The sequence below is a fragment of the Calypte anna genome, chromosome 2, assembly GCF_003957555.1.
Source record: "Calypte anna isolate BGI_N300 chromosome 2, bCalAnn1_v1.p, whole genome shotgun sequence".
In the NCBI taxonomy this organism is placed as follows: Eukaryota; Metazoa; Chordata; class Aves; order Apodiformes; family Trochilidae; genus Calypte; species Calypte anna.
The window spans coordinates 82,072,429-82,099,826 of NC_044245.1; the positions used below are offsets into that span (position 1 = coordinate 82,072,429).

At 37.7% G+C, this 27,398-nt stretch overlaps 1 protein-coding gene across 3 annotated transcripts in view; it reads right to left on the reverse strand.

The window, feature by feature from the left end:
• Positions 1-27,398, reverse strand: part of COBL (cordon-bleu WH2 repeat protein) — a 167,405-nt gene that overhangs the window by 56,139 nt on the left and 83,868 nt on the right. For all 3 annotated transcript variants that reach the window (XM_030444992.1, XM_030444991.1, XM_030444993.1), the window contains one exon: positions 20,895-21,089. In XM_030444992.1, coding sequence (XP_030300852.1) covers positions 20,895-21,089 — 195 coding nt within the window. The remainder of the gene's footprint in view (positions 1-20,894; positions 21,090-27,398) is intronic.

Sequence of the window (27,398 nt, forward strand, 5' to 3'; positions counted from 1 at the left end):
AGACAGACGGCACTCGAAGTTCCTCGACCCTTCACAAGCACAAACCACAACTTTTGCAATTATTTAAGGCATTTTAAAGATACAACATTCACTTCTGTCTCTCTAGGCGAAAAGGCTATTTTATTTCTATCCCGAAAAACGGACAGACTAGTGATTTAAAACGTAAATGTAGGAAATCTTGAGAACCAAGGCAGAAAGTAAGGAAACGTGTTTCCACACGAAATGATAGAGAACACTCATCATCCTTTCCCAAGAAACAGATGAGTGAAGGATGTTAGTTTGGCACAGTCAAATTCCTCAAAGATACATTACTGCTTTACTAAGAAGAAAGGATCCTTGTTAGAAACCAGCTTATCTTTTTCTGCCGTATGCATTATTTACTTGAATCTTCTGAGAAACCTGAGACAGATGTATGGAAGAACACACTGCTACAACTAAAGAAAAGGTTAGAAAATAGTCCACAACAGCAACAGTGCAAGTCTGGTCAAATATACACATAAAAATGCTTTTATTATGCTGTCAGCTAAGTGCAGTATACTTCACAAATATCATAAAGAAGATGAAAAACTTGATTAAAGCCAGCAACATCAAAATGTATATAAGAAGTGTCTAGTTCAGGAACAGGTCATAAAAACTGTTAAGACTAGTTCTTTAATGCCAGCCCCAGTAAACCTATGAGGCTAAACATAAGTGGAAAAGAACACAAAGACCTTTCTGCTTCTTTCTTGCAATTGTATATACCAAACCAAGAGGAACTGAAAATAATTTGTTATGTCTGACTGCTTCTTTTATAAAGAAATCAAGCCCTAACAACATTATCTAAAGAAATTTCCCATCCAAAGTTTGTTAGAGGAGCCCCTCTCTGACTGTAACAGAGTACTTCCTAATTTTAGTGCTTTTGTTTAATGATGTTATATTTTTAACTAATTGAAATTATTAAGTTAACTTCTGTTGCACAATGAATATATCTTTTTAAAAGATGTTAATATGTATTCTCTGACTATAATTAATACCATCAACTGAGCCAGAGACAAAGACGTTGCCCAAAAGGACTGAAGTCTGACAGGGTCATTTCTGTTCCCATACTGATGAGACCACGTATGATGCAAAAAATAATTTTCCATTACATTCATGTCATGTCTCACCTGCTGTTTGAAAAATACTTCCAATATTGCAGACAAAATATCTGAAGAACGTGCTGAATGTGTTTTCCTTCTGCGAAAGCTCAACACCTCTATTAAAATGTGAGAGCTTTAGATAAGATTTCAGAATATATTTAGAGCACAACAATATCATGGGGATGTTATGAGCCAAAACTGTGTGGAAAAGAATCCTACAGGCTAATGCTTGAAAATTCCAATCAGTTGCATTTGACAGTTACCTTACTTGCAAAAGGTCTGTGGATCCTCTAAGAGTAGTTGTTTAAACTCACTTTGAGTCTCTTCATGTGTAAAAGTATAGTATTTTCTTTGGGTTAGGTTGCACTGAATATGAATCAATGAATAATATTAATGGAGGCCCAAGGAAACAAAAGCCACCACCACCTAAAATTGACCAAGCATTCAAAGACAACAGATTCTCAGATAATTTCCAATGTAAGCTCCACTTCTCTGCCTTTCCTGCTCTCTACGTACAGGTCAGACACTGGTTTATGTATTTATCAACCCTTCACTATTAATCTTTCTAATAGGAATGTTCATCTAGATAAGTACCTGCTATGTTATCTGGCAAATGCTACCTTTGTTTTATTCACAGACCAAAGTAGGACTAAATTTCAGGTTTACTGCTCCTGAAACTGAGTCTCCTTCTGCAAGCCAGAAATTATACGATTAATTTACTCTCCTCCATCCCTCAAGTCTCCACCAATACTTGCAGCCCACTTGGTGGCACTGGCAATATAACTCAGTTATCTGAATCACTACTTTGACCAAGAAGAAAATCTCACTCTATTGTCTCCAAAACCAGATTAAAAATGGTCTTGGGAGAAGAGTGGACATCTGACAGAGGAATACTTTCTGAAGGACTGATACAGACTAGAAAACAGCTGAGTGATCTTAGCTCAGAAACACAACTAAGAACACTATTAGCAAAGAACAACTTAAAAACTGCCTTGGCAAACTTTCTCAGACTTGCAAACTAAAAACAAAGAACACTTTATTGAGTTACCTATAACAGATTTTCCCTGAAAAACTGCAGGTATCAGTGTTGAAGCGGGCATCCGCACCTACTAGAGAAAGCCTGGACAACTGGTAGAAAGATCTTAATGATTCTCACTGTGCCTCAACAGAAAACCCCTCAGTGGATCTAGTCAACATATGACTGAGATGTTAAAAAATAAGGTGCAGAGTTTGTTTCAAAACCCAAACCACTCTTCCCAATATTTCCATAAAGATTTCCTTGTCTAGTGGGAGGTGTCCCTGCCCATGCAGAGAGCTTGGAACTAGATGATCATTAAGGTTCCTTCCAACCCAAACTATTCTGTGAGTCTACAATTTCAAAAAACATTTGTCTTAAAGAAACAGATTTTCCTTTTACTCTCACTGCTGTCATTTTGCAATAAAAAAGGAAAAATGGAAGCATGAAAATCTAACCATTTTCCAGGTTTAGCAAAATTCTCTTTAAAGCAATTTTCCTTCTGCTAACATTCACAGCTGCAGGTGATGCACATAGTCTTTCAGCCATATGATTATGTTTCGAACAAGGATTGCTCTAAAAGGTTTAAAAAGGATGTCTCATGGTGTTTTAGCATATACAAATAAAAGAAAATGTACAGTGTATGGCATAAACTTTATTCAGAAAGCTCATGTGGTCTCTTGCTTCTTTCTTCTTTTTATGCAATATTACACCCAGGATCTTCTATTGTTTTATAAAATGCTTGTATTATTGCGACTTCTGCCTCATTTGTATACAAAATTCCTTGCTCCAGGAAACAGTGAGCAATTGTTTGTAGAAAATATTTTTAGAATTAAATATCAAGGACTGGAAAAAGAACACTTGAATTCAAACACTGGCATGTCCTGAGTACAAACTGGTTTCTATCATCCAACACTGACTAGACATAAATTCTGATTTAAGCAAGCCAGATTCTGATACACCTGCTGGTGATGATATTGAGTGGGGCAAGACTGCCTATTAAATTACAAAAGTGTTTAAATATGATCCACAGAATAATTACGAGCTAATTTAAATACAAGCAAGCAATAGGATTGCCCCAAACTAGATGACCACTACAACCCTCTTCACAAAGAATTATAAGAAGTCTTGAAATAATTAAGAGGCATTTTACAACAAGCTCAAGAAGTAAAAAGAAAAGGCACATACTTTATTAACCAGTTTTAAACTGCTGTTATAAATATAATTGCACTGATGTTTCTATAGCATTGTATGAAAGACAAGCAGTAGGTTGGTATGTAGGATTTATGGTTTCAGAGTTTAAAAAAAATATTTTGCCATGATTTTGTACATAATTTAAAGCAGTTGAGAAGAAAATATTTTGATCTAAGAGAAGCCATCCTAGCAAAATCAGAGATAAATCTTTCAGCTTCAGAACAGAGACATAAATCTGCCCACTAAACCTGATGATATAAAAGCTATTCTATCTAGCTGATTCTGCATTTTCACAAGGCAAAAGATGCTTCAACATGCCTAGCACTAGAAACCACAAGAAGTCCCAGTTGAACATTAACGTGTCTTAAACAACATTTACTCATATGCCTAATATTCCCTGGATAGGTCATACATTATTAGGGTTTTCACTGGCACACACTGACAAAGGAAAATTCAGGGAGCTCTCAAAGAAAATAGGTGTATGAGCAATTCATGAGGCTGACCACTGTAAGTTATATTGTATTAAACTGTCTATTCAGCACCGAAGTTCTGTTTTGTTTCCTTGTTGGACACTACCCCATATAATTTGATTAAAAATTGAATGTTCAATGCATCATTTCATTACAAATTACATTCAAAGACAGCAGCCTGATGTTTCCCAATAAAATGTCCTAATGCTGTAGAATGCATTTGTCTGGGTTATTTAAAATGCTTAGTAAGGTCCCATGCAATGCAACAATGTACCACAAAAACAACACACACAGAGATCCTAAAAAACCTGGCACATGGAAATGGTTTTAGAGAGGATATTATTTGAAAAAACTTGTTATTTTGACAAAATACATAGAAATAACTACACTTTAGAAATTAGCAAGCAGTTTCTCTGGACAGGTCATTGCAGTTGCGTACACCTGGATTTTTCAGTGTTGGATCTCACAGAGCTGACAATAAAACTCTTAAACTGAGCCATATGAGTAAGTGTGCTGGGATAGCAAGACTGAAATTTGGGCCAACCAGACACAATAGCTTGTGCTAGTCTGGACACACCACTTCACATGGAACAAGTCTAGATGGGAAGATTCCCAAGCTACTGCCAAAATAAGTTCGAGTCCACACAGACCTGTGGACTGGAACAGTCAGTCCACCAACTAACTCTTCAAGCAGGGCACCCATTTTTTTCCTGTGGTAACACAATGCTGCTGTGTGTTGGGTGTTTCCTCCTCACTTTGAAATTCATCACCATGCCTCCATGCAACCTCGTGATGGTTGCACCTCAGCCCTGCTCAAGGCCTGAGCTTGGCTGCTGAAGGTGTTCAAGCACTGCATGAAGTGGAAAGCCTGGCTTATAACCAGGCTGTATTTAACTGCATTGCTGTCCTGAAAATACCCTTACCATTAATATATTAATCAGATTCCACAAAATGCTGTGTCATTTTGCCTGCTTTTATGCTGCTTAATTTTAAATTAATTTATTTCTCATGACACAATTCTGACATTAAAAAGCAGTTTGTGAAGAAATTTAGTATGCATTATCAAAAATAAAGCTGTGACTGAAAAAAAATAATCTGTTTCAGTAAGAGACAAATGGCTTAGCATTATTGAATTTCATAGAAATTGCTATGCTCTTGGGCTATTTTATTCATAAAATGAAGAAGACAAAAGCCAAGGATGTCCTTGAATACTCAGCTGGCTGGCAACAGAAAGCTAAATCAGTTGACAGAAAAAAGCCACTAGAAGGTTAAAGGGCAAGCTCATTTTTCCATCTGTTTTTATTGAACACACCCTTTGTGAAATGTCACGGTCAAGGGCAGTTAAAAATTAATGTAATTCTAATCTTCTTTAAACAGTTTAACTTATTCAGTTAAATGTGTCAGACAGGAAACTATCCATAAACAAATCTGAGATGTTAAATTACCAAGATAGCTGTGATTTCCTTCTTTTGCAAAATCTCATTACTAGCTGCAATATTATTTCCACTCAAGGAAGTCACTCTGCAACACCAAATATTTTCACATGCATTGAAACATGTAGACTACACAAGTCTGCGGATGTTTGCTTTGGCAGAGAATTGAACTTCCTCTGTTTCTCTGAATACAATGTAATCCTCCTCATTTATGTCTTCATTTAGAGGGAAAAAAACAAAACAAAAAAATCCAAAACCCCCCCAAAACAGAGCAAAAACTCAAACCAACAAAAAAATACCCAACAAAAAACCCCTCAAACACTTAAAAGTCACATTTTAAAACCACCACAAAGGGATTTCCTGCTAAGATTCATTTCTCCTCTGAAGAAGCTAAACAAAAATGGCAAAAACCATCTGAAATGTTCATTTCATATTTTAACTTATCTTTTGTACTAGAGAAATAGAATTACTTGAACAAACAAACATTAATAAGAGTTTAAAACACAGAGTGTGACTTCAGCTCAGTAGTTATTCTGACAACTTTGTCAATGAGTTTGACGTGATCACTGTCACCTCCTTGAGTCATTGCCTTCTCTTCCTCAGTCTCACACTCAGGATTACAGGCTAGCTGGTTGTTTTGTTTGACTTACAAATCTGAGAGATGTCATGAGCCAGCTGAAGATCTGCAAGATTTATATTGTATATTTATCCAATTTTCTGTCAAAAGGATAGGATGCAGCCTAATATCTGTTAGGGTTAGAAAGTAGAAGGCAATGACAAATGTTTGATCAGGAACAAGTAAGAACCATGTCCTTTCTACCACCACTAAGTGACACACCTCCCAGAGCTTAAGTTTTCCTCTACACTTACAGACAAGACTGATTTCTAGTACTTAGAGCTCAATCCAGGCAATCACCTCAGAAGTCTTCTCAACTTACAGAAAAAAATATTTTACCTATTTCTATAGTGTTCATCCCTCTGCATCTGCAGCCATGTAGAATGCCTGGGAAAGTTGGTTTAGGTCAAGTCAAGTGGTAATTTTGTGTCATTCCTTCCTTCTGACCCCTATAAATTTCCACTTAAGTCTAGTTCCTTCCAGCTATCACAAGGGGCAGACAGAAGCCCCCACTTCCACAACCTTCAGAAACCCAGAAGAGGGAGGAACAGAAAAGAGGTACCACAGCATCAATCCGATGCATTCCTAGGGACTGCAGTATAACATGGCTCTATGTCAAGCTACTCCACATAAGCACAAGATTTTTATTTTTCAAAATTACAGAGTCAGCTGCAAGGATGTGCTAGAGAAACCCATCAGAGCACTTTGTTTGCTATCCATGTCTGGAAGTGCCAGTGACACAGAGCTGAGCAGGACTCAGCTTGGCTGTTGAACTAGAATGTTCTGATTCAGGTAAGCACACTGCAAACAACATGAGGTGCCTCTTTCTCCTGGTGACCTTTTCATTAGGTGAAAAACTGAAGCTGTATGAAGACAGGAACTGGATTTGCCTCCTCTCCCCACTTCTATATTACTTTTGGGATGTGACTGAATTAACTTACATGAATCACAGCTTTACGTAGCAGAGAAAAGTAGTTTTTACTTGATTATACTTACATGTGATGTATTTTCTTGCATTCTTAATTGGCTAAGCAATGACCAGAATGCAATATCCTTAAGCCATTAAACTTGATTTACACAGCATGCATTTACTTAGTTGATTTTTGTATTTCATATTTTTTTACCTTTTTAATTTAAGATCTAAGAAAGGTGGACTTGCAAACAAAATCTGAAAAGCAACACAAATACAGTTTCTAAATTAAGCACAGTGTTAGAGTCATTTTTCATTGCTTACTAAATGACAGTTCGTCAGAAGCCTCCCTTCTAAAAATTATCTTTGTCTATTAACTTCCCCTAAATACCTTGCCGAACAAAGCTGAGTAGTTACTTGACACATACTTTCTTTTTAATTAGAGTTAAAGCTTACGATGACATCAGCCTGTCCTATTTGTCTGTGACTTGCAAGCCAGATGAAGTTTACTTGCTAGATGTTGCAGCCCTGCCAAAATTCAAGGCTGCATAGAACAGTATGTTCGGACCCTGATGTCTTGCCAGCTTTCAATGAAGTGCTTGACAGAGACTACATGTGGAGGTCAAGTGATAATATCATGATCTCACCCGATGGCAAGTTGTGGTATTATTCCCAGGGCAGGTAGCATAGTCTGTTCAGAAACAGTTGGCAGGTGATCCATGAACTCACAGCCAGAAGCAACTGGATTGTTGCAAAAGATCAAGAATGCTATTCATGTTGGTGAAAAGACTATTCCAAGAATTTTTCTTGCACGTAATTCGAGGACTCAGCTTTCAAGACACATGGACAAGGGGTGATGATTTAAAACTTGAAGAGAGGAGATTTAGCTTAGACATTAGGAAAAAGTTATTTCCTGTGAGGATGGTGAGATGCTGGCACAGGCTGTGCAGGGAAATTGTGGCTACCCCCTCCCTGGAAGTGTTCAAGGCCAGGTTGGATGGGACTTTGAGCAACCTGATCTAGTGGGAGGTATCCCTGCCCATGCAGAGGGGTTGGAATTGGATGATCTTTAAGGTCCCTTCCAACCCAAACCATTCTGATCGTATGTTTTCTTGCAAAAAAATGAAAGCACTTTTTATGAACTGCTGTCTTAAACCAGAAGCTCGCCTGTCAAACCAGTCTTATAATTCTGCATGATTATTATGTGATGCTTGTTTAATGGTAAAGACAATGCAAGCACACGTTGCTTGGGTTCTCGCACACAAATCACCAGGTCAGTCTGACTTTGATTTAATTTCAGCAACTGTACCTACACAGGTTAGAGGTCAGAACCAGACTACTTTGAAGAGAACAACAGGAAAGCAAACCATGGAGGAATCTCACAGAACTTTGTAGCTTATACTCTCCCACCTCTCTGCAGTAATAGCCTATCCAAATCAAAGCGTGAAGTACTCAGCATTTCACCCAGTTCAGTCTCCAGCTAAAACAGGTAATCAATTTAAATTACTACTGTGCTGACACTGCTGCTATTTCCTGGACAAAATGGTAAAAAATAACTACTTCTAAAAACACAGTAAAGCCACACAGTGGCAGGAGCAGCTTTTTACCCCAATCTAAAGAAGCGATATTCTCTTTTCAGAAAAGGACATAATTTTGAAGCAGACTTTAAATTTTCAAGTTCCTTTGGTGCAAAACTTATTAATGAAGCATATACTTTGTCTAGGTAAAAATAGTTTCTCAAAGGGCCAGTGTAAAGGCAGTCTTACTTCCCCTTGCACTTCTGAGACACTGCACCTTCTGGCTAACATAAACCTCCACTGAAATTTTATGCTAACATCCTTCTTGCTTATATTGGCCAAACTTCAGAAAAAATATAATCAGCTGCACTTAATCACTTAATGACTGAGCTAAGATTTCTTTTAATTAATTCAATACACCTTACTCTACTTAAAATTATGGGACAAAAGTGCTGGAAAATAAGTATATTAAAAAAAAAAAAGAACACAAAACCTCCTGGAAAATAAGTTGGTTGCCTAAAGTTATTAAAATGCTTTCTGAAAATTTGTGCTTAAAATGGGACACATTACTAGTAAAAAATATGCAGCAGCACAAAGCTGAGCATTAGGAGCTCTAAAGAGGACAGGTCACAATTTGGACTATGGGATTTCTTTAGAAGTACAGAGAAGACAATTCTGTAAAATTATATTAAAATGTAACACACCCTTAACTGTTATTCTTTGAAGATACTGAGAAAGCAGTCATTACAGAGCATGTATCATCTCACTGTAGAATTTTAAATCAATTTTTAAAGAAGGAACACGTTTGATTAAGTGTACACATACCAGAATTATTTTTTGGAGCTGTTTTTCTTGCAAAAGAAGTACAAATTATTCCCTTTCACTAGAAACGTCTTTTTTCTGTGTTAAATGACAGCAAGATAAGCCTTCAGCTATCACTGTATTTTTCTCTCTTTTCTTTTAATTTAGGCCTGCATCATTTATCCGAACTAGAGAGTACTTGTCTAGCTAAACTAAGCATCCAGAATGCATTGCAAACAATATATCTGATGTTCTGTCAGCTCATTTCACATTTGTCATCTGAATATTGTCTTGTCAGACATGAAAAGAACATCAATCAGCTAACTGAATATCATGTTTAAAGTTCTTTAGGGAAAAATGAACAACACCCCTTCAAATTGGAAATTAATTGTTCTGTGTTCTAATTTCTTGACAATTTACTGTGGTGTGGGGAATTTTAAGGAAACACAGACCCCTTCTACTACTCGCTCTTGTTTCTAGTAATTGTTTTTGGTACATCCTGATAACAGATTCTGTAGCAGATTAGCACTAGCTAGGTTCGGCACCAGAAGAAGTATTAAACAGATAAAACTTTTCAAGTTTGTGACCAGTTACAGAGGTCGCTGTATCTATAAAACGTAACGTATGTCATCACTGAATTTCATGCCTCTGAAGGGCAACAGTTTGTACAGGCTTTTTTCAACACATGACAATTAAATGAAGATCACTGAAAAAAGCTGCACCCTTATGCACTCCTCTTGAAGAAATATTGCCAAATTCTTTGGGCAAAACCTGTATAGATTCAGGAAAGCAGCATGCTGGGAGAGACCAAGTTGACTTACTATCTTCTGAAGGTACAAATATCATAATTTGCTAAGCGAAACAATAACCCCATCACTGCACAAGACAGAAGTGTTCCAACTTTTCTCAGAGGAAAAGAGACATTAATTGGCATGGACCTCGATCTGATATTGATCTCAACTGGGATGGTATCAAGCCTTTCATGATGCTTTTTATGTCACCAGTGAAAGGCACATGTCCAATGGACGGCACAAGACCTCATCCATACAGCTTCCAGTTACTTGTGATTTCAGCTGCATATCTGCATCTCAGTATTTTGAGATGAAGCCCAGAGGAGCTGCAAATGACTCTCAGAGTCCTGTAGGGCTCTTCTGAGACTACAGCTACAGTACTAAGTTGTACTTAGGGTTGCAAGTTGCATTAGGGTTCATGCTGGAAAATACTTATTGCTCATGTTTTGCTGGCAAAAATGATGGCCTTACTCTGCAGATGCAAAGTTTTTCACTTATGAGCACAAAACCAAGACAGCAATAATTGGGAACAGCAATCAAAGACAGCTGTTTCTGTTTTTAACAAGAGACAGGTTGCCTGGTTATCAAATTACCAGTGATAAGGAGACCTAATGAAGTCACTGAGAATGCTGCCAGTGACTTTCCTGGAGTAGTATCAGATCATAAAAGACTAATATTTAGGTTCCAGTTCCTCAGTTTTCTCCAAAAATGGCTGTAGTTGGTTAGATCTAGAGTTCTGTTCAGGCTTCTGTATCAGATTATGGCCTAAAGCACCTAGAGGAGCATTAAAGGGAAGGTATGTCCAGTATGACCTTCTCCCTAATACTTTTGCAGCCACCAACCATCTTCATGGCAGGGACTTCTTGGTGTGGTTTATAGTTGAAAATTTACAACAGATTTGTCATCCTTGTAGCATTTGTTCAGTCTCCTCTTGAGCTCATGCAAACTTTTAGTAGCCACATCAACCCTTGGCAAGGAGTTTCACCAATCAACTGCTTACATGAAGAACAACACTGGTTTTGTGTGGTTTGCCTCTTTCCTACTAGCTTCAAATGCTCCTGTAATGGCTGGCTGAACAGTCAAATCTCTATCCCTATTTCTCATGCCACTTTTTCAAGACGAAGAGGCAGGGCTTACTTAAGTTGAACTCTTGTCCCCATATTAAGCTATTCCACACCTTTGATCACCCTTTATGTCCTTCCATGAGTGTCTTCCCATTCTGTAATAGCCTTATGAAACAAAGGGAACACTACTGCAGTGCTGAAGCTGGCATAATAAACCTAAGAATACAGAGGTGTATAAAGTTATCTTTTTATGCTCTTTTCCTCTCCTGAAATACTCTACATGTTATTTGCTCTTCTGATTGCTGTTGAGCTTTGAGCTGACTTTTCAAAGAAAAGTGCCTTATGATCCTAAGATCTTCCTAACTGGATACAGTCAGCAGACACACCAATATTTTACAAAGTTTTAGGGAATGAGAGTGCCCTTGCCTCATATATATAATTTCAAACTTACATGGAATTTTACTTGCTTTTACCTGCAAGTGCTGCCAGCACTCAGTCTCATAAGGTCTTTTCAACAGCTACTCTGCATTTTCAGCCTTTGTTTTTACTATCTGGACTATCCAAGTACCAGAAACAAATTTTGTCACTCAACTGTTTTTTCCCACGTCTCTTCTTACTATGCAGAACATGGATCCTCAAATACCCCCAAACTGTTGCAAGATTTCACCAATAGATAAACATAACCCTGAGTCCTAACCTGTGATTCCTCTTCTCTTTTACTTACAGTCACATTATTCAAGAGTAAGATGACCTTCCTCCTTATGGAACAGAGACTTGGTTTCCTCAAGAAATCCCTGGTGAATACCTTGGTGGAAGCTTTGTGGAAACCCAAACAGACTGCATTAACCAGGCCACATATATCCATTTGCTCAATGCATCAAAAGCACTCAAGAAGTTTAAAGGCAGTGTTTCTGTTTTACTAAAGCTATATTTTACCCTATTCAATATCTTCATAGAAATGCCAATTAATTTAATTCTCTATCATATTTCTTGTAATTTTTTCCCAGCACCTAAGCCACATTAGGAGGCTTATAGTTCTCTTGAATATCCTTTTACTTTCCAAACATCAACTCTATTTCCACCTTTTTTCTCTGAGTTTCTTCATGAAAATCTGAAGTGTGGCATAAGGACCACTCAGCAATATTTTCTCTATCTCCTTGCTCTTCACAACAGAGAGACTTAATACAGATACAGTCATTTTATACAATCTTTTCCATCTCAGATAGCACTCTGGTCTCCAGTGCGTCATCTTGAGAACGCTTTCAACAGCTACTGCTCAGAGAAAGGAACTAGAGTGCAATCATTAGACAAAGGAAATAAACTGCATTCCTTATCTATGTTATTGCACAAGGCTGATGTTCATTATCTGCCTAGTGGGCAACCTTAAACTGTGAAAAATGGAAAGCAAAGTTGAACCTTTTTACCACCCTAGGAGAACAGTAGGCAATTCTCTGGCCAAGGAGTAAAGTAGTGTTTATGGCAGTGTGGCAAAATAAATTATTTTTTATATGTCTATGTGTGTAAATGAAAAAAGATTTAATTCATAAACTTTCAACATTTATAGATATGCATAAATGAAGTAAAAATCTTCTGAATATGTTTCAGACAAAAGAATAAAAGCCCCAAAGAGATGCATACTAAAAGTCAAACAGAAAGTTTAATAATACACCAAGAACAGCCTAGTACATCCCAAATATGCAATTCCTACATTAATGTGATGTGAAATTAAAAAACCCAAAAAACAAACCAGATACAATCTCCATTTTTAATGGCTTTATCTATGAACAATCTATCTATTTGTATTAACACACAGAGACAGACTCAGCTACTCTTTGATCTTACCAGAATACTGTCTCATGCCAATTGTGCAACAAGTTCCCAGCCTCCTGATCTGGCATCATCCAGCACCACAGTGTGCACTCCAGTACCTTTCAAAATCTAGTACAAAACTAGGAAGAGAACAGCTCCACTACCTCTCTGTTATTTTAAGAAATCTTGAAATAAGTATTAGGTTTCTTCTTAAACCATACATTTTTTACTATCTGCTGACTTCTTAAATAAAAAAGAAAGAAAAAAAAAGCTTATAAAAGAAATATACTTTTATGGTTACTTTATGTAAGCATAATATTCTTCATTTATGCTTACACAATTTGATCACCTGAAGAGATTCTGGCAAAAGAGCATCTTAATAAAGATTCCATACCCCATCCTCATCACAAAAATGCTGTTGAGAGATATTGCAAATTATAAAAACTTATAATTAAGTTATAAAGAGAGTTATAAAAAGTCTGCCACCAAAACGAGAGAAGATAAAAAAAAATTACAAGAAATATAATAACTAACTCTCATATCCTCAGATAACAAACAACGAAAAAGGAGCTTTTAAAAAATAACAGGCACCATTCACATTTCACTCTGCTGCCTTCCACAAAAAGAAAACCAAACTAGAACAAACTAAGAAGGTGTACCAATGCAGCTATTCAATTCCTTTTAATCAGCATTCTTAAAAACCTGTAAGTCAATGAAGTATTTCCCTCCTTCCCTCCTTCCTTCAGAACAAATCTTGCTTTCATATTTTCAGGGAACTTATAAAAACCTGAGAACTGACCTAGAAGATGCAATATTTTGAAGAAGAAAAAGACACATTTTGAAAAACAGCTTTTTCCTACAATAAAAACTGATTCATTGCATCCTTCTTCAGAACATTGACAAAGTATCTGCTATTCTCCATGGAGACTTCTGGATGCTACAAAGAAAAAAAATAATAAAAACAAAACCAACCCCCCAAAGTTAAACAAAAATAAATACACAGAACACTTAAGGAAATGTGTCATAAGAGAAAGGTTGAGAAGACCTCACCCAGAAGACCTCTGAGTCAAAAGAAACCTCCCTTCCTCTCTAAAAGATGATAATAAAAACATGCACTCCTATCTTGTTGACTTCTGGTAGACATTTCTGCTTAGATGTAACCTTTGAAAGGGAGATATCTAATCTGAACCCATCGACCCTTTTTCTGAACGCTGAGCTCCTTATTAAAACAGATTAAAACAGATGGTCTCCAATGCTCATTATCTTTCACCTTCTACATAAGTACATAAAAAAATACATGGCAAAAGATAAGAAGACACCTATAGAAAACACCTAAAGATAAGAAAACACATTATATGCACTGCTGCAGTACAGAAAACAAGCAACCTCTCCCACAAGTATCACTGTCAAAATGCCTACAGAAGTGGAATCAACCACCAAGCTAAATCTAAAGAAATCTGAAACTCTCCCTTGTGGGGCACAGTACTGATCAGGGTGGAGTTTTCACAATCATAAATTACATCAGATGCACAAAGGAAGAGGCAGAAGACAGAAGGCTGGTAAGAGCACAGTGCTTACAGAGATGATCACAACAGATGCTAATAAAGCAGGTTTTAGACACCAGCCTAAAATATATCTCAATTTTGTAGGTAACTGGTGCAGCTGTTCTCATCCAGTTGAGACTCCCCAGTTTCTCTACAATGGCAGTGCCTGCTGGTATAATGCCTATCCCATAAAATGATGCTTCTGATAGTCCAAGAAAATTTGTGAGGAAAAAAGGTGGTCATTCACATAAACATAGGTTCTCTCAAAATACTCATCTGTTACTCAGAAGGAAAGCCAAATGCAGAAGTATTGTATTTTGAAAGACCAGATTTATCCAAAATACACAGGGACAAAGCAGATTTTAAAAACTTTAACTTACAGGGCACACAGAGCTCTACTGATGGCATCTTTACTGACACAGCTGTGCATACTAGGAACATACCTTCCTCTACACTGTCCTACAGGATCTGTATCCACTGCTTTAGGGCTTAATTTGCAGCCACAGAAAAATACATATTTTGAAAACCTGAGAAGCACAAAAATAACAGTATGATTTTAAACAAACAAAGATTATCCTTGGAGTCAGCTAACCACAAACCTGTGGCATTAGATTGAATGTGGCATATGAAGAAGAGTGGTAATTACTTCATGGAAACACGCAAGAAAGTGCAAAAAAACCCCACCGCTTTTACAGGGGGGACATTAGCAGAAAAAATGCTTGCTTTGCTCAGATTGTCATATTAATGATTTCAATTTAAACTCCTTTTGCAACAGAAGGTGATATAGTAAAGAATAATACATCAAGATCACAGCGGCCAGAAACTGAGTTGCTGAGCAACCAGACGTAGTTTCTGACATCTTAAAAGTTCAGAAAACGTCAAGCTACAAACTCAGCTTTCTAATTACAGACAGCTGAGATAACCATTTCTAAAAACTTGGCCACTGCTTTAAAATACATTTTACTTCTAAGGAAGATAATGAGTCACATTTCCAAGTTGCTTCCAAGCCCACGACTGTAGCATACACACATACACATGGGAAATTTAAGAGCTGAAAATTCCAGGACTGATTCTGGAAATTTGGTTAGGTATATGGTTTCATAATACTTCGAACAAATTCAGTATGTTAATTATGATTTTTATTAATACACTTCCTTCACTTCCTGTCCTTTATTTTTACTACATGAATGTTATTCTGTGGTTCTTCCTGGCAGAATGAATTCCAGTTAAGTTTTCACCACATGCTCTGCTTATTTGGAATGCCATTCAAGGCACTTCAGTATGGCCTGCAGATGGGCACAAATTCAACACCAGGACATTTTACTTGAGTATTTGCTCCTTAATATCTCTAAACATGCTCAATCCACCAGAGAGGGCCTAAGCTTTCAGTCTCTAGTGTATTCATTTTATAATGGTTTCTATGTAAAAGGACAGCGAACAGTACTGTAACACTAATTCTGCTGTGTGAAAGTGTGAAAAGTATCTCTTAGGTATGAACAAGGTATTAAATGGCTGTGATGCCTAACCCAGTGCCCTGCCAGCTCTGAGGCACTCCTATTAATGATTGCCAGAAGAATCATAACTTTTTCAAGTGCAATATGCACTGCAACAGGGAAACATATGTTGCTGGAGGATGCTATTTCCAACAGGAGTATATAAGCTTGTGAAAAGAGGGGGGAGGGGGAGGAGGGAAGAGAAAGAGGAAGAAGAAAAATGTTGTGTCAGCAATACAAATCATCAATTAAGATGGCAAAACCAACATTTCCTCTGTATTTCCACATTTTTTAATTTCCTTCCATTTGATAAGGCATACAGAAATTACTGAGAGTACCTTCTCTATAAAGAAGAAATTTGGGAAATCTTTATTGTGAGGATCTTATTTTCTCCAGGGAAGATATGAAAGTCTCATTTGTATTTGTTCATGTTAAATGATTCTCTTGAAGCTGAACTTGTCATTCAGGCATAAAATTGATCAAAAATAAACGGAGGAGAGAGCTGAGAGCAATGTTCTAAGTAAGCCTGTGACTCTTTTTGGCTGTAATACTTCTTATTCACGTAAGTAAGCCTCTTTAATGAGTAAGTTATTCTTGGTGAGGAAACAGTCTTGATAAAACACTGGGAACAAGCTGTCTGCTCTAAAGGTATGACCTTGACCAAGAATGGGGAATCAACAATTGTCCTCAGCTACCCAAGTTAGAGATCTAAATTGAGGAACATAAGAAGCAAGGCAAAGCCCGTGGTATGTCACACAAGTTAGTCTATAGCAACATCCAGCAATCAATACAAGCGTGGACACAAAGCTGAAAATTGTTCTGGTTTATAAGAAGGTTTACAGAACTTTCTGAAACTGAGAGGCCAGTTCCTCATCTGCACTAAAAAGCAATGACACAACCTTTACTTGAACCCACTGTCTTGCCATATGACAACTAAGTTTAAAATCTACAAAACAGATGTCAGGATATTTTATCTGCTATATCACCCTATTCCTCTATTAGTACAGGCATTTGACTGGTTAATAACCGGCTGGGATAGGGCTTTTTACACAGGTGTGTAAAACGGGAAATGGTTTAAAACTTGAAGATTTAGCTTAGACATTAGGAAAAAATTCTTTCCTGTGAGGGTGGTGAGACGCTGGCACAGGTTGCCTAAGGAAGTTGTGGCTGCTCCCTCCCTGGAAGTGTTCAACGCCAGCTTGGATGGGGCCCTGAGCAACCTGGTCTGGTGGGAGGTGTCCCTGCCCATGCAAAGGGTTTGGAACTAGATGATCTTTAAGGTCCCTTCCAACCCCAGCTGGTCAATAATTCTACGAAGTCCCAGATGGCTCCTGTTACATCAACATATTATATGCAAGTGCTGCTGTTTTGAAAACTGCAGTAGCTGAAATGGCACACAGCTTCTTCATCACAGTCCCCAAGTTGCATTTCCAGCTTCTAGAGCTGACAGCAGAGTTATTAAACAGATAAAGGCACTGAAGAGCCCTCTTCTAATTCTGATGTCTACAAAAAGCCTCATGGTTTTATTCTGAATAAACCACTCAATTTCATAGAAAAGGCTATTATAGAAAATTCCTGAGGCCTTCTTTATCATTTCCCCTCTTTCCAATTTCTATATTTTCTCATACACGCTAAAAAAAAATAAATATTACGCTTGTAAACCAATTCGCCAATTCACAATACTCTTGACCTCCAAAAGACTCAAATAAACAGCTATACAGTTCTTCCAATAAATAAGACAAACACATTTATCTTTCTTTTAATGAGAGATCACTGAATAAACCTCTGAGATGTTTAATTCTGTCAGACTTCACAAGTGGCTTTTCTCTTTGTGCTCTATCTACAACAGCATACTCACAGAGGTTTTCTCTTACATATTTTGCTATGTGGTACATGCTTTTTAGGGTGGAGACACAATTTACACTATGCCTAGTGTAAGGCAGCCCCAAATTCTGATAGTACCTCATCTAAAATGCTCTGACACAGAACAAAGATTGATTGAAAAGCAGGTTCAGGTTCTTTCTCATCTCCTATGCTGTTCTGCTCTACCCTCTGCATGATGTGAGCTCCATTTTACAACTGAGGGAAGGAGGGGACCTCACTTTTAAACCAGCCAACTTCTAGATTTCATACTGGAAATGTTACCATGCCCTGGTCTTTTGAAGAATATATTTTTCAAGTGACTTCTTGTTATTCTAAATAGCGTCACTTGGGAGATGTTTAAAAAACAGGAGGAAAAGTCTCCAGAGAAGAAATCTGTAGACTCCTTTCTTTGACTCTGTATTCCTTTGCAAACTATTCAGTGTATGTTCAGCATAATCTGAAACATTGCTCAATTGTTCTCTGAACAGAAATGAGCATTTTCTTGAGGAGACTCAAAATAGTTACAGAGGGAAAACTACCTCTATATAGACATGGGAAACTAATGATGCTGCACTAAGAAGCAATAAAAGCTACTGCAGGGGCCTTGCCCTCAAGGAGGTAAATTACTGTAAGCCTCACAGAAACAAAAGCTGCAATATGGTAAAAATATATTGCAGTAATCCACCTACCCCAAAAAGTGAGCAGAGTAAAAATCTAACTTTAAAGTATAATTTAAAACACTCTGGTCTTCATACACATTGAAATTTCTTATTGCAACCACTAGGCAGGGAGATGAGATATATATACCTAAAGAATCATCTGTGTGGTAAAGAAAATTGAATGCCCTGGGACTTAACAGTGGGTTAAAAAATAACAGACTTACCCAGCTGGAAAGTAAAATTACAGGCATTTGTAACAGCTACGGTATTCTCTTTTCTACACAAGTTTATGAAAACCAGAGAGTTAAAAAGGAAAAGACCTTCTGAAAGTTCAGAATACCACCTTTTCTATTTTCTATTAATGTGCCAGCTTCACTGGAGATAAACATGTTCTCCTTTTGCAGGATCTTCCTGTTAGTAACAGTTGCACATAAATAACGTTTTCTAAACAAACATCTTATCTTTTTATGGAAGGAAGTCCATTAATAAGGAATTGACGCCCTTCCCTGAAAAAAAAAAACCCACATCAGTGGTATTTCTTTCCCATGAACTAAAGAAATAAACTTACACCCTGAAAGTTTTTACTCTATTTTCACAGCAAACTGGATAGTCTGCACAAAGATAAAACAGAACTGTTTGGGTTTTCTTATAAACAGTACCACTGTTGCTAGCTTGCCACATAATACTGAATAATTATTCTCTTCCCTGGGAAATAGTGCTTCATTTCAACTGTACTCCCCACATTCTTTCTCAAACTAAAGGGCAGGCTGTGAGTAGCTTTCAGCCTGGGAGCTTCTGAAGCATACTATAACTCTCCAATATTTTGACCTACGCAACCATTTGCAGAAAGCTGTCCTTTTACCCAACAAATGCATCTGAACAGACACTATGAACTGTGCTCATAATTTGCTGTGCTCCTCATTGGTTTTGTCAGCTATGCTAGACATTTCTATTGCTCAAAATGAACTTTGTCATGGATGCAACCTCTGATGCAATCTTCATCTGTTTCTCTTCTTCAAAACAGATTTTCCTTTAGACTTTGAGAATATGAAGTATACACTGTATGTACACTATTTGTGATAAATAAAATAAATAATTTTCTCCCAATGAAGTCAGAAAGACAGTACTTTGATCTATTTGCAAAAGTGATGGAAATAGAAAAGTTAACACATTTAAAAAGAGGTTAGCTTCTCAGTGCTTTTGTGTAACAAGATCTAATGCCACACTGCATGGAAATAAGCCTAGGAGAACAGCAGAATAACACAGCCATAGTATTTTTGTACAAAATTATCTCATTATCTTAAACACATTAAATGTTTAACTCTGGGGAACACAAGAAACCTCATAAAAATATATAGTAGGAACATCAAAAGAAAATTTTAAAGAAGAAAGTGCACCCAATGTGTCAAGAAAACATTCTTGGTTTTCTTCAGCTGTGTCTATAAGTGAGTACAATTTCAAAGACATTTACTCCAATTTTGAAAGATGAAACACAACTATGTACCAACTATCACACTTTAAGAAATCCTAAGAATGGAAAAATAAGACTCCAGAATCCTCTACCAAGAGTGGCAGCAACTTTGATTACACAAAGTTTCACTGGAGAGGGCACTTAACATACGTCTTAATGCAGACAAACAAAAGAGTCACAGGAAGTGAGAAGTGAGATTGAGCACTAGACTCCTCCTCCTCCACTATACTGAAGTTAAAGATTCCTTCCTGACTGTTTTGCACTAATACAGCTCACTTTCCAAAGATTAGTCTGCTACAGTGGTGACAAGCCCTAGGCTTGTACTGTTTCCTTGCATTTTTACTTGGCATCCATATATAGCTTTACACACTGACCTTTCCAGTTTACATTTAGAATGTGATACTTTTTATTAATGATGGAACCAGAAATATTAACGTGCTTGCACATATTCGGTAACATACATATCAGAATGTCACCACAAACACAAGAATAATTTCCTTTCCCCTCAACTCTATTCTTTTCAAAGGGTTAGGTCCTCAGAAAGGTTTGCCCCCATTTCTGTTTAGTTCTCAATAATTGTATAGCAAAATAGTGACCTTTTTTAAAAGCAAAAGCAGAGCACTGCTTTAAAAGGTCACACAGCGCAACTCGGAAAGCAGAGATCTTCTAGTATCCCTCAGAAGCACTGGAAATAGGAGTACAGACAATAGCTTAACAGTGAATCCGGGCAAAACAGCATTCTGAAGATTTTTGTTACCCATTAAATCTATCACCCATTTTCCATGGCTCTCCTGGACAATAAGGATACCTGTACGATTTTCAGCTTTTCTGCCTTACTTTTTCCTCACCATCCTTCTTTTACCATTTTTCTTTTTTAACTCACAAAATTTTTCTGATCTAAAAAGATTCTTGACATTGGAGAATGCTTGGGGCAGTCTCATGACAGCTCGGTAAGTATCTACAAAAACCCAAGACTTCTGATAATTCCCTTTTCTAAGATCAAGAGTTTTGGTGAACTGGAGATAATGCTAGCAGAAAGATCTGTGAATGACTTTAGCTCTGAAGACTGAACTGATGGTAGCCAGAACATCAAGCAAAGAAGCCCATTCTGTGGTGTCCCTGTTACCTGCGTTGCTGTCTTTTCTTGCTCAATCACCTCCAAGTTCTGCAGTGCAGGTGTCACAACTGGTGGAGGAGGTGCTCTGCGCTTTTTCACTTCTGGATTTGCTGTCATTCCTGAGATGTTGCCAAGGGACAGTGATGAACCCAGGCTACTGGAACGAGAATTCACCAAAGGGGAATTTGGTGCTGTGGAAAAACCCTGTAAATGGATGAACATCTTGGATTAACATCACTTCAAAAATAATGGAAAAGAAAGAAGAAAAACAAGACACATCTGGTTACTGTTTAAACAATGATATGAATAATCATATATGTTCCTCTGCCAAACTTGCTGAGTTGCAAACCTTAACTTTTGGAAACTTCTAAAGGTCAACTGGAACAAAGCTTACAGACAATATTAATAAGTTGGGAGGCACAATGAGCACCTAATGCAGTTTAACAGTACTATTGACAGGAACACTATTGCAGCTTATTATTTAAAATATGAGCTTCATCAATACATATCATTATGGTTATCCAAATGCATTTGCAGTTGTATTCAAATTGCACCAGTAATACACATTTCTGAAAGCAAGATTTACTCTTACGTGAAAACATTGTATTAATCACATGATGTCTGTGTCCCAGGCTTGTCTGCTTCATTATCAATCTGCCTGATTCTCCTGAGTCTTCTCTATAGATTTATTCAAGAGAAACTCTGCTACCATCATACTATTTCCAGTTCACATCCATAATCAAGCATAATCACTTACAGTCTACTGAAAACAACCATTTGACCTGGTCAAAAGAAGTCCTACTGTCCAGCACCCCTCTGGATTTTAACAGGCCCAGATGAAAGGAGAAGCAAAAACTATTTTAGTAATTCCTTCTACTAAGTATTATTTTATTTCTCATGGAAAATTTAATTAAATCAATGGAAAAAGTTTCACTGTTTTCAAATCAAGAGTCTAGTATATTTTATACTAATACACAAACAGAAATACATGAAGTCATATTGTAGTAAACCTACAAATAGGAAAGACTAGGAAGCCTGATTGCTTGCAAATGTGAATTTTTATTGTAGTTTTGAGACTTCAGCATAATTAATTTTTTGCATCTGCTAACAAAGATCTTGCAAAAACTTTTCCCTCAAAACCTGTGAGTCAGCTTTTGGTATTTTTAATAAAGTAAAGTTTCCATCCTAAGCTGAAGATTTTACTTTGCAATTATGATATGAGATGGTCACCACTTCTTAGAAATGGCTTCTGTGAAATCACCACTTATACCAACCAACCGTGAGCTGAAGTAGGATACCTATTCTGGAAGCACAGGCTGATGACCGTGGTTGATAAATCCTCTTTCTTTTCAAGACAGAACACACTACCAGACCTGCAGGACTAGCCCATTAAGGACATAATGCTCTCGTGGAGGAATTTGTCCAAGATCACATTATACACATACTGGTAGAAAACTCAAGGCCACCAGAAATCCCATCATCTTCCTAATAAAAGTGGTAGTTCTCCAAACCTAAGTGCTCCAATCTGGAAAGTGCTGGAAAACACTTTGCCTCAATTGTACATCTGCTTCATCATTGTGGTGAGTATCTGGAGAGTGCATCCTGCAGTGAATTTGACTTGTGACACAGCATAATTCCTTTCCTCAAGTGCCAAGAACAATCTTAGGTAAAAATTTAAAAACATCGGCAGCAAGCTCAAAAGGAATATTTAATTTTTGAACTATTGAGGAAGAACTGATAAAGCATAGAGAGTTAAAAAACACAGGAATGCAAAAAGATGTGTCCATTTGCTGCATCCAGTTGGATCTCCAGAGACCAGTGGTGTCCCCCAGGGATCAATACTGGGTCCTGTTCAACATCTTTACTGACAACCTGGCTGAGGAGATTGAGTCTATCCTCAGTAAATTCGCAGATGGCAGCAAATCTTGGGGGAGTAACAATCTTTTGGAGGGTAGGAAAATGCTGCAGAGGGACCTGGACAGGCTGGGGCAATGGGCTGAAGCCAACTGGTGTGTAGTTCATCAAGACCAAGTGCACAGTCCTATGCTCTGGCCACAACAACCCCATGCAGCACTACAGACTGGAGGAAGAGTGGCTGGAGAGCATTCCAGCAGAGGGGGACCTGGGAGTACTGGTTGGCAATTGGTTGAACATGAGCCAGCAGTGTGCCCAAGTGGCCTGGAAGGCCAATGGCATCCTTGCTTGTGTCAGAATAGTTGTCAGCAGGACTATGGATGTAATTCTCCCCCTGTACCCAGCACTGGTGAGGCCTCACTTCAAGAAGGATATTGAGGTGTTGGGTCCAGAGGAGAGCAATGAGGCTGGTGAAGGGATTAGGGGGAAAGTCCTATAAGAAGAATCTGAGAGAGAACTGGGGTTGTTTAGCCTGGAGGAGACTCAGGGGGGGATCTTACCACTCTCAACAACTACCTGAAGGGAGGCTGTAGTCAGGTAGAAATTGGTCTCTTCTCCCAGGCAATGAGCAACAGGATAAGAGGGCATGGCCTGAAGCTGCACCAGGGAAGGTTTAGGTTGGGTATCAGAAAGCACTTCCTTATGGAAAGGGTGATCAGGCATTGGAATGGACTGCCCAGTGAAGTGGAGGAGTGACCATCCCTGGAAGTGTTTAAGGAAAGGCTGGATGTGGCACTTAGTGCCACTGTATGACCTGTGTGGTGGTCTTAGGTCATATGCTGAACATGATGATCTCAAGAGGTCTTTTCCAGCCCAATAATTCTGTGATTCTGTATGCAAAACAGTTTCCTGACTGTTCGGTAAACTATAATGTCCCAGATTCCTGTGAAAGCTACTGAAAACACTAAAGATGGATAGCAAAATGATTTGTATCTTGTCTTGCATTTCCAATGCATGTGATAATTACCAATGACTCACAACTATCAGCTGAACACTTTTGTTATCTTTTATGTGGCACGCTGCACAGCAAACTTCATCTTGGAACAGTGAATTTAGCGCAAACTGGGCATGTTACTGGTCCTCTCTGAATAACTAGAGTTCTACTGAGGTATAAAGTAGCATTTGCCACATCTTCTTCATTACCAATTTCTCTGAACACATATGCCATCAATAGCTTCTTCAACCTTCTAGCAAAAGAAGAAAAAAGCTTGAAGTGGAAGTTGGAGTTTAAAAGGTTAGGTCTATCTTATGAACAAATATACTCTTTTCTTGGCCCTGTACCTTGGGCAGTGGAAAAAACTAATGATCTCAGCTGTAACCTACAAGTGTTAAGTTGTTCCCAGAACATATTGTACCTGCTTCTGTGAAATAAAGTTTGTTTATTCCTAAAGAAATGACAGTGTACACAGGGTGAAATCTGGTCTCCTCGCACATTTATAAAATGACTGAAGAAACTAATTCTAAAGTGTCTTCTACATGTATGTTTTTGTGACTATTTTAATTCTTTGATTTTCCTTGCTGAATAAAGTAATTGACAAATTTTGCTAAGAGATTTTAAGATGTATACAAATAACAAAATAAACCCTAGGACTTCCCTCTCAACATTAAAAATATTGGGTACCAGTAGGAATATAAAACGTATCCAGTTTTAAATTATTATCCTATTCAAAATCCTGTGGCAGAAGAGCTTTCAGAATCTTTTGCAAGGCAACATATTGTGAAGGAACACAGTGATGAACAACCAAAAAATGTAAAGCTGCTGTTTTTTTTTTTTAAAAAAAAGCTTGGATTTCCTAACAGAAGATACAGGGGAACATGTGATACTTACACAACACTATAAACAGTTTATAACAACATTTTAATGAAAGAAAGAAAGAAAGAAGAAAAAACTTGGAAATTCATTTATGCTTCCTTTTCAAAGTCCCAACCTTTATATCAAGCCCATTATTTACTAAGTGAGCATTTCAAGAACGCTCATTTTAAGACTCTTCCCCTAAAATAAAAACTCACTACAGCTTCCAGGAGAGTGGGATGGAATGGAGACACCTTTAAAGTAGTGATGAGAGCTTTGTCTAACTGTAGGCAGACCTTCAAGCTCTCCCATGTGCGTAGTCCTTTTTATTAGCTTTAAGAGGAAAAAAAAATGTTGAACACAAACCACTGACACAAGTGGTTTTGGCATGACTCATCTTTTGTTGTGAACCTAATCTTGAGAGACAAGGCCTTACCTAGCTTTTATATTTTATGTAGTGTTAGATGCAGTGCAGATTCTTTCCAAATCACTGGATTTTGGAGGTTCAGTTTTTAGGCAGGTTAGCAAGACAATATTAAGAGCATACATTAATTAAACAAACTTGAGGGGACCTGATATGTATATGCCTTTTAGTCAAACCATCTCTCATTTCTTGTTTAATTTATTATCACTGGATCGATTTCAGTGGGATTACTCCAATTACAGTAGTATAAGTGAGAGGAAAGCCACGTTCAAGTATTTCAGCAAATGCAGCGAGCTAAAAAAGTCAGCCCTCCTCCTCTGTTCCATTTGACAAACAGGTCAAGGGAAAAAAATGAAAATTCATATCAGAAAATGAACATACGTGGCAATGAATTAAACAAAGAGTTTTTAAAAGCAACCCCCAACTTGTAAAATCATTGCATTTGGTAGAGCACCAATGTTGGAGCAGTTTCATAGAATCATAGAATTAGCTGGGTTGGAAGGGACCTCAGGGATCATCAAGTCCAACCCTTGATCCACTACCGCTGCAGTTACCAGACCATGGCACTGAGTGCCACATCCAGTCTCTTTTTAAATATCTCCAGGGATGGAGAATCCACTACTTAACCCAGGGCAGCCCATTCCAATGCCTGATCACCCTCTCGGTAATGAAATTCTTTCTAATATCCAACCTAAACCTCCCTTGGCACAACTTGAGACTGTGCTCTCTTGTCTTACTGGGAGTTGCCTGGGAAAAGAGACCAACCCCACCTGGCTACACCCTCCTTTCACGGAGTTGTAGAGAGTGATGAGGTCTCCCCTAAGCCACCTCTTCTCCAGGCTGAACACCCCCAGCTCCCTCAGCCTCTCCTCTTAGGGTCTGTGCTCAAGTCCCTTCACCAGCCTAGTTTCCTAGCAGTTCAAACAAAAATTAAGAAATGCAAACTAGCAAGAAAGCTCTTTTTTTTTTTTTCCCTCTCCCCTGAATTAAGCTAAACCAAAGTGAGCATTAGCACAGGTACACCAGCATGGGTCAGCAATCAAGTTAGACTCTAATTGAGGAAGGGTCTGGAACATATACTGAACCACAGGCTTTCTGGAAGGGCAAAGAGGGGGCATTAAACACTCAGAAGTACAAGGGTTCAGAGTAACTTGGTGACTTAGTCCTACCTTCAAAAGACACTATGAAGTCCACTTTCTATAAAGTTCATAACCTCCAGAACTAAACACAAGCTCTATTAAGAAAGCAGAGGCCAGTCTGTGTTCAAACCGAAAAATACAGTTATAAAACATATTTTGCAACACAATCTGTTTTCAAGTATGAACTGATACCTTGAATACTTCTGAAAATTTTAATGTTACTATTCTATTCATAAAATAATGTAAGATTAATCTAGTAAAAGCACAATTCTACTGTTGTGAAAATTTGATTATACAAAAATAATGTGTATAAATGTGAAGTCAGCTTATGTTTGTTTTCAAAAGATATCACTCATACTTAATTCTCCTACCTAAGCACTGTTGTTAGCATTTCCTTGATTTTCTCATGACACTAGGAGGCATTTAAAGGTCAGCAAAGGAAGAGGCTGCAGCTTGCCTGTGAGAGTGATCTGACTTCCTGTTCCCTGTCCACGCCGGTCAATAAAACTTTTTTGAAATGTCAAGTTCTTTTCTTGTGAAGTTGCTACAGCCAAGCCTTTCTTCTGCAGCTCTTTGCCAAAACTCACATATTTGAGCTCCCAGTCCTGTTAGGCAATTTCCTTCTGAGAAGTCTTTAAATCAAAGGTAATCAATTGAGCTGTTTTTAAGCACTCAAATTACCAGATGTATCAGCAAAATATAAGGGTTTTTATTTTACCAAAACAGAGACGAAAAATAAGAATAAAAGTATCATTAAGGAAATAATTGCTTTTACAAGTGTACCATGGGTAAATATGAAAGCTAAAATTTAGAGCAGGCAGACAAATTCATCTACCCAGTGACAGAAATAATATTTATGGACATTTAAACTTCATTAATGCAAACTCTTATTGATTTGCTGAATGACACCATAACTGATTACATCTGGCCATTTAAAACACCAGACAGGTTATGTCAGACCTACTGCACAAATTAAAGTTCCCTGGACATGATACTGAAATTCCTTATACTAGCACTAAATTCAACAACACCAAAACTGAATTAATACAAGGTCCCGCTTTAAAACCAAAGCATAACACTGTGGCCATGAGATTGACTGGAGACATAGTTTAAAAAAAAAAAAAAAAAAAAAGCCAAAATTGTATCTACTCAGATTTTCCTTTTTAACCAGCCACATTGAATACAGTTTGGGTTTTGTACTCCCTGAAGCACTTGTGATTATGGTACTTCAATGCAGTCTGCAG